The sequence below is a fragment of the Gavia stellata genome, chromosome 26 (assembly GCF_030936135.1).
Source record: "Gavia stellata isolate bGavSte3 chromosome 26, bGavSte3.hap2, whole genome shotgun sequence".
NCBI classification, from domain to species: domain Eukaryota; kingdom Metazoa; phylum Chordata; class Aves; order Gaviiformes; family Gaviidae; genus Gavia; species Gavia stellata.
Window position 1 is genome coordinate 230,611 of NC_082619.1, and position 7,643 is coordinate 238,253.

The 7,643-nt window shown below is 49.5% G+C and overlaps 1 protein-coding gene across 2 annotated transcripts; it reads right to left on the bottom strand.

Moving 5' to 3' along the window:
* Window positions 1-123: 123 nt before the first annotated feature.
* On the bottom strand, window positions 124-7,530 carry SLC37A4 (solute carrier family 37 member 4). Of its 2 annotated transcripts, XM_059829621.1 has the most exons (9): window positions 7,383-7,530; window positions 7,038-7,270; window positions 5,475-5,718; window positions 4,004-4,162; window positions 3,532-3,617; window positions 2,461-2,574; window positions 2,094-2,159; window positions 888-1,026; window positions 124-597 (listed from the first exon to the last, which is right to left on the bottom strand). In XM_059829621.1, the coding sequence occupies exons 1-9, from the start codon at window positions 7,528-7,530 to the stop codon at window positions 431-433; spliced, it is 1,356 nt and encodes a 451-aa protein (XP_059685604.1). In that variant the 3' UTR covers window positions 124-430. The 2 variants fall into 2 exon arrangements, with proteins under 2 accessions (XP_059685604.1, XP_059685605.1); XM_059829622.1 differs by lacking the exon at window positions 2,094-2,159.
* Window positions 7,531-7,643: the final 113 nt, after the last annotated feature.

Genomic DNA, 7,643 nt, shown 5'->3' on the forward strand with positions numbered 1-7,643 from the left:
GGACAAGATGAACGAACGCAGTGAAGACTCGCTTCAGCACCCCTGAACAGCGAGGCTGAACGGACAGTTAATGGCCAAGATGAACAACAAGGACAAAACGAAATGTGACAGCACCTGAAGCCAGTCATTTTAGAGTACTTTTAGTGGAGAAGCTCGGGCTGCAAAGCCTGCTTGCTTCACCAACAGTGCTGTGAGAAGGAAGTACAGTAAAATCATTGCAAATGTAAACTAGCTGAATTATCACATCTCGAGGGAAAAAGTGATCGGTAGCAGGAACCTTGTGCCCTCAGGCACGTGACAGTGGATGAGAAATTGAGACATTTTTATCTAGGTTGCAGCAATAGGTAAACTCACTCCTAGGCCAGTTAAACAAAAAACGAACATCATTCATGTCGGCGTGGGAGCATCCTTTTCACCAAGCAGCTTATCCTCAGTCAGCCTTCCTGGGAATCCGGCCCATCTTGGTGCGGATGTTCCGCAGTAAGAAGAAAGCCACCGTGCTACCGGTACAGGTGATTTCGGCTACCCAGAAGGCTGTGGCCCAGCTGTAGTGCTTGGCAATGGTACTGAAGGGTAGTCCAGCCAGAAACCCCCCAACTGTAAGGAAAAACAAACAGAAAACTAGCAACGCTTGAGCGTCTCAATTTTATCTGCCAATACTTGGTTTTGCCTGTATAAAAATTCCTCAGGCCTAGTTTGAACTTAAAGCACAAGCAAAAACCTGTCAGGTACAGCAGGAAGCATCCCTGAGGCTTCCAGCTCTATTATCTCTGCTTCTTAGGGGACTTCCCATGATCAGTAACCTGGCACCCAGGGGCTAGACCATGCTTCATCAAGTACACACACAGAGGTTTTATTTGTTTCTCGAGGAAATGGGCATTACTCACCGTTGGCCATGAGGGCCACTATGGCATGGGAGGTGCCGCACAGGTTGGCAGGGGCACTTTCGTTGGCTATAACCCCAAAGAGGGCGATTGGCCCATACGAGGAGAACCCAAACACAGCTCCCAGAGTCAGGATCCACAGCTGTCAAAACAAGTTAAGATCAGAAACAGGATCTGTGCATCTTACCACTGTCAATCAGCAGCTGCTGACAAATCTCAGATCCTATGCACGGTACGAGGGGGTTTTGACATTTTCGGGCTGACACCAGCTCCCTGGCCTGCAGACAGAAGAGCTCAAGCATGTGACAGACCCCACATACAGACAGCCCAGCTGCATCTCCAGCACACTGTCTTGCTAGCCAGCGCCAGCTCTCCTCTCTCCTACGTTTCTGCCCCTGACACTGTGTGTGTACACACGATATGTGCTGTTTTGCAAGAAAAAAACAGAACATCGAAGAGAGATGGGCAATGAGCCCGTGAAATCACAGGAGACAGCTGTGAATCGAGTCGCTGTTAAAAATGATCCTGGAGACACCAGCTAAAAGCTTTTCTCATTTTAGATGCAAGCAACTGATCAGAGCATCTTTATCTGCGAGTAGCCACTATCTGATAGCCTCTATGTTACTAAACAAACACAGAAACAAAACAAAAAAACCCCAACAGGCTGAACTGCAGTGTTAGCTTATCCTCTGAGAAAACCACCAGGCTCAGAATTTATTTCATGTTGTTGTGAAAGGACAACAAAGGATAAGTAACTCAGCCAGCTCAAGATTACAGCATGCTTTTTGAACTATAAACGCCATTTCAAGATGCCCAGAAGGAAGTAAGTGTCACCTTATTTTCCAGATGGGAGACAGAAACAGAGTTAGGAAAACACTTGCCAAAGTTAAGCAGGAAGGCATCTGCAGGAACAGAATGATTCCTCCTGACCTCACTCACAGGACCCCTTTACTAGCTGCATTTTACCTGATGAACAAACGTCCTCAGAACCTTCTATGTAAGAACTTAAAAATTTTATATTCAGACTTTTAAAGTCAGTTAGTGTAATCAAATGATTTTAAGAAAAGGTTTCTTTTAGAAAACTTACAGTAATCTTCTCAATGCCCTGGTTCTAAGTTCTGGAGTGCTAACCAACCTCCCAAGATAGGAAAAAGGCAGATCAGCAAAAGCAGAAACAGGCAGAGCAAGAAAAAAATGCAAGGCAGAAACCTCATGTTCTTTCAGGCCTGTAAGATCAGCTAGAGGTTGCAAGGCTACAGTCCAGAAGTGATTTTCCTGAAGAAGAAAAAAAAAGGAAAGGAGAAAAGAGGTTTCATTTATTTAGCAATCATTAGGGCAGATGCAAGTCACGTCTACACTATAGCCAGTAACGCAAGCTACCCAAGCCAACTTAGGCAGCAGAAGCAGTTCAAACCAGACTAAGTTAGCCTGCTTCTCTGTAGCGCAAACAAAGAAAATGCAAACGTAACAGTTCTTGGGAAGGGTGAAGAAAACAGTCACACTCCTTATCATCAAAATCCTCACAGTTAAAGGGCTATCCCTACAACTTACGGTCAGCTGCTCGTGCATGGATTACCTTGGGAGAATCGCCTGTGACCGTGACACGGAAGAGAAACATGGACACACACATCCCGGCCATCATGGAAAGCAGCAGTGTGTGCCGAGGATTCCCGTAGCTTGACAGACCCACCTGTAACACATGAAGGGAAACTGAGGGTCAGAAACTGGAAGGACTCCTTCCATTTTACACGCGTAGTAACTAACACAGAGCCCAGTCAGAAACGTGGACAGTGCATCAAAAGCACACCGTTTCGCAAGACTTCTTGGTTTGGTTTAAGGACTGCCCGCAGTCAAACTGTGCTAACCAAGAAGTTCTTAGTGATGAATGATACTTCTGTTACCAACTGCGCCCTATTTCCACCCTGAATTTGGCTTCAGATCCCAACACTGGATTTTAATGTGGGGGTTTTTTTCAGCCAGAAGACAACTGTCAACCACCAGATCTCTTTCAACACGGAAATCTGGAGAGCACGGTAAAGCCAACAAATTAAACAGATCAAACATCTTAAACCTGACAGGCATATCACAATCCCTAATGTCGGCATACTTATTTCCCAGCACCTTCTAGGGTGTTCAGCAGTTGTCCTCATGCACACAGCAGAACTGGGTATGGGCCTATTTCTCAGTAGTACCACGCTCCACCCTGACCGAGCACCTTAGTTAAGCTGTTGAGATGGGTCGTGTCCCTCCCAACCTACCTCCGCATGAAGGGAAAGAGATGGGTTAATCAAGAATGGTCTGATTTTCAAAAGTCCCATTTCAAAGCTGGGTAGTATAGACACAGAACTGCATCCAAAAGAAGAGCTTGGGAAGACAGAAGAAAGAAACACGGCACTGAGAATGGCTGTTTTCTAGCGTGAGGCAGCAGCTCCCTACCTCTGTGTTCTGGGTGTCCTGAATCTCCAGAGCAACATAAACAAGGGGAGCATTCTGCTCCACTACTGGTGCAGGTATTAGAGGCGGGGGGGGGCGGAAATCATCTTTAAGCACTCACGAAGGAAGCCAAAAACAAATGTAAAAATTCTGAAGCAGCTCAGATTGACACTGTGAGATCTGCCCAGCACACCCGAGGGTCCAGATTACTTACTCTTGCTACTGCTCTGTCAGAAAGGTATCCAGCAGCAATGCTTCCCACCAGACCCCCAATCTCCAAGGCACTCATGTAGGAACTACCTAGAATGTAGGTGAAGCAAAGAACAGGCCATCAGGTTCGGTCACAACAGCAAAGCTGCTGCATGCTTTAGACCCAGCTCAACTGCTGTCAGCTCACCACGAGCTCAGAGCAGGTCTGCTGGACAAGACCCTCCAGCTCATCCTTGTACAGGAATGCCTGTCTACCAGTCCCAGGAGGGCCCTGGCACAAGAGAGCACTGGGGCACTTGGCGCATGCAGTAACTTCATCAGTGAGTTGTTTCACTCTACGTGTATCTAAATGAACAGGTAGGAGGTAAGCAAACAAGTCCCTCAGATGTGTGTCCTTTTGCTGTACCCAGTCGAGCTCTCTGCCACACCTCCCAAATTGTAGCCACAAAGCTTAAAAATGAAGCTTTGCGTCTTACCCACAAGCACAGATTGTCCCCTCTCCTGGATCAGGAAGAGCTGTCCCCAGTCAGTACAGCATGTTTTCACTCCAAAAACGACCAGGTAGCCTGTTGAGAGCACCCAGAGGTACGGCGAGAGCAGCAGCTCTGTCAAAGTGCTATTGTCGCTGGAGGAACCTGTAAGGAACATCAGGAGGAACGTTACTACTGCTTGAGCACAGCTACTGAACCACACCGACTCAGTGGCACTACAGACACATCTGCAAACAGGATTCATGCATAAGGATGTCCTCACCGGGGAAGATATTCATAGCTACCTGTAGTGAACGGCTTTACCTCCCCCTTGTTCTGGGTTTGCTGCGATTTCAGAATCTTTTCTGTCAACTTATTCCACACTCACTAAAGATTTCAAAAGAATAATCAAAACACTACTCCCAGTAATTTTCTGTATTGCACTTGCCAATAAACCCTTCACAAAGGTTGTCAGAAAAATGATCTGCTTCTCCAGATTTTGCGCTAATGCTTTTAAGCTCTGCCTGTGAATGCCACTACACAGACCCAAACAAAGATGCTGACTTTCAGGTGCTACCTTTATTTTTGCATCAGTCGCCCAAGAACGCCTACAAACCTACCCTCCCCAGAGAACGCTCTAGGGAAGCGATACTGGTTTTGTACACACAGAGGTCAAGTCTAGCAGCACAGGCATTGCAGGACAGTGTGGAAGGTAGGCTGAGTTTCCACTGGCCTTTAAAATCCTATAGCAAACCTCTGTTGCAATTCCCCTCTACCTGTTCTGCTTTCAGAGCAGCACTACACTCAGTGGTCTGAACAAACATTTACTAACTAGATGTCCTAGGTTAGGACAGAAAACACTGAGCAGAGTCCACCGCAAGCTAGGGGTCAAGAGAACCACGGCGGGGTGAGGGGAGACCTGCCTGTTCTTTGGTAACATGGAGGTCAGCTTAAGGAAGCATTCCCTGCTGTAGCCTTTTTTTCCTCTCTTTCCAGTACCCCTCAGAAGGCTTGGTTCACAGTCTAAGCCAATAAAAGCCCAAGAAAACAAGGGCGCTGTTAGCAGGAAGACATTACACAGATGGGCAGATGAAACGGCCAGCCACGAGTGCCTCAGCAACGCACACACGGTCACCGGCAGGCCAAGGAACAGTACTAATTGGCGGTCAGGCTCCTCCTCTGCTCTGCTGCACTTCGCTGTGACGGTCTCAGAAGCCTGTATATGGGCCCCTTCCCACAAGATTACACTGGGGCTTGGTTTATACGATTTAGAACTTCAACAGAGCAGCTCGACAGTTACTAGAACAAAGCTGCTGAAAACAACCCCTTACACATATCCTGCCAAGCACTCATTTTGGGAAGTGGGAAGGCCAGAGGTCTCAGTATACCGAGCGTGACACATTTGCACCAGAACAGAGACAGAAGGCACCGCACCTTCTCCCGCAGCTGCCCGCTTATAGTGAAGGCCCGTGCTCACCTTTCTTCCCTTTCTTGGCTCCTTGTTCAATGTTGGGTAGCCCAACATCCGACGGCTCGTTTTTAATCAGGACAAGGCAAACAAAAGAGACAACCACGCAGATGAAGCCAGAGAAGGACAAAGTCATGCGCCAATCGTAGTTCAGAGACACGAGAGCAGCGACAATGGGGCCTAAGCCTCCAGCCAAGTTCATGCTTGTAGACAGGATTGCCCACCAAGTCCCAAACTGGGAAGGCTCAAACCACTGTGCAACAACAAGAAAAATGGCATGAGGTCTGAGAAAAAGAGAGACGCTACACCTGAAAATCCTCAATCACAGCCCACGCTGCAGGTTCAAGGCAATTCAGACCCAGATCTACAAAAGCAGGTAAAGGGAGTGCCTACTCTTTGCTACCTTAGTCACGCAGGGAACTCCAAACGTTACGCAAGTGTCAGCTACAGGAGCTTGACAGGTGCTCATACCACGAGCCAGCTTGGAGTTATTTCCATTTACAGATGATGAAACCGAGATGTGGGCTGGGAGAGGCAAATTTAAGAGCGCACAGTTCTGTGCACTCACTTGCTCGGAACAGCGTCCTCCTAGAAAGGTCTGCTGGCACAGGACTGTGAAGGGATATGCAGAGAGTCACAGCGTAACTTTAGGACTTGCTGTTGCACTAAGTATCAAGCACGATCGGCCCTGCATTGCAAGGTGCACTTGGAGCCAGAACCACTTGGGCGGTGGCTGTCGGCAGGAAAACGTCCGAGTGCTACATTCATGAACGTCTTCAGAAAACACTATGCGTATTGTTTCTGTTATTCGGGAACTTCCTTTCTGTGCACACAACCATCCCAGTCAGTCCTTTTCTCCCTAGCTAGATGAGGCTAGATGCCTCACAGAAGGGAAACGCAGTTGTTCACCTCCCCTTGTTCTGCAAGTATGTCCATTCCTAGATTTTACATCTTTCAAGAGAGGTTAGCACGTGGCTGACCTCCTTTCCTTCTACCCTAAGGCAGAAATCGATCCGTTCTATTTAGATTGTCACAAAACCCAAATACGTGCCATTTAGAGGCTCGACTCACACTGTTCCTCCATGTTACCCGGTTTTCTACCTGAACAGCCTGCAATTTGTAATTCCTGAGTTCCCTGAGTGTGCAGATGGAATTCTGCTCATCGTTCCTGGCCCAGCAGCAAACCGCCGCAACAGCAAAGAGAGAAGCAGACCTCTGCGCACTTAAAATACTGGATTCCGACAAATGATGTCTCTTACAGCAGAGAAGGTCTGCTAGCAGGAGAAGTTACTCACAAAACTGAGCGAGAATCGAGGCACGTAAATGCAAGAGCTAACAAACATTTTGAATCTTTGCTCAAGTAAGCGGAACCTTGTGCACGGAAACTTGCTCCGCAGCCAGAAAGCGCAGCTAGTGGTTTTGACCTCCTTGGCTTGAAGGAGGCAGGAATGGGTGCAACTCCTCTGAATGGGAGAAAGCATTCCTGCAACGTGGTCTGCACAGACCTGCTGCCGTGAGAGCTCAGAAGAGCTGCGAGATGTTTCCCCCTCGCCTTTCCCAGCAAACACTTACTTTTCGCAGTATCTTGCCGCAGGGCGGCCAGCCTAGGCCCTGGGCCAAGCCATTGAGGAACCAGAGCCCAGCAAAGGCCGTGACGGTGGAGCTCCAGGAGAAGACCACGTTGACCAAGCCCACCATCAGGAGGCCGGAGGAGAAGAGCCAGCGGGCGCTCATTTGGTCGGAGAGGACGCCGCTGATGAACTTGCTGATGGCGTACGCTGCAGACTGGCTGCTGGTGACGAGACCTGTGGCGGGGCAGAGCCCCAGACCTGCCTCAGCCAGGCGGCACGGCGACCTGCCCCGCCGTTAAAGCCAGCACCGAGCAGCCCATGGGGGCCCCCGGGGACCGGCACTCACCCAGTTCGTCTTTCCCCAGCGGCACCTCGGCCATGACGGCGGGCATGACGAAGGAGAAGGTTTTGCGGTTGAAGTAGTACAGCGTGTACCCGACGAACATGGCCGCGAAGATTACGGCCCGGTACCGCCCGTACCCGCCGGCCGCCATCCCGCCGCGCTCCTCCGCGGCCAGGCGGGAACGGGACAGGCGACGCCGGGGACGGCTCGGGCGGCGGGACCGGCGACCGCCCCCGGCTCCTGCGGCAGCCCCGGCCCGCCCCG

Bases quoted from the DNA above. Each gene is read 5' to 3' on its own strand.
- SLC37A4 (XM_059829621.1), bottom strand. From the start codon at position 7,530: ATGGCGGCCGGCGGGTACGGGCGGTACCGGGCCGTAATCTTCGCGGCC. The intron at 7,271-7,382 runs GTGAGTGCCGGT...GCCCCGCCACAG, and splicing joins GCTGGGGAAAGACGAACTGG to GTCTCGTCACCAGCAGCCAG. The intron at 2,160-2,460 runs GTAATCCATGCA...TTTCTTCTTCAG, and splicing joins TCACAGGCGATTCTCCCAAG to GAAAATCACTTCTGGACTGT.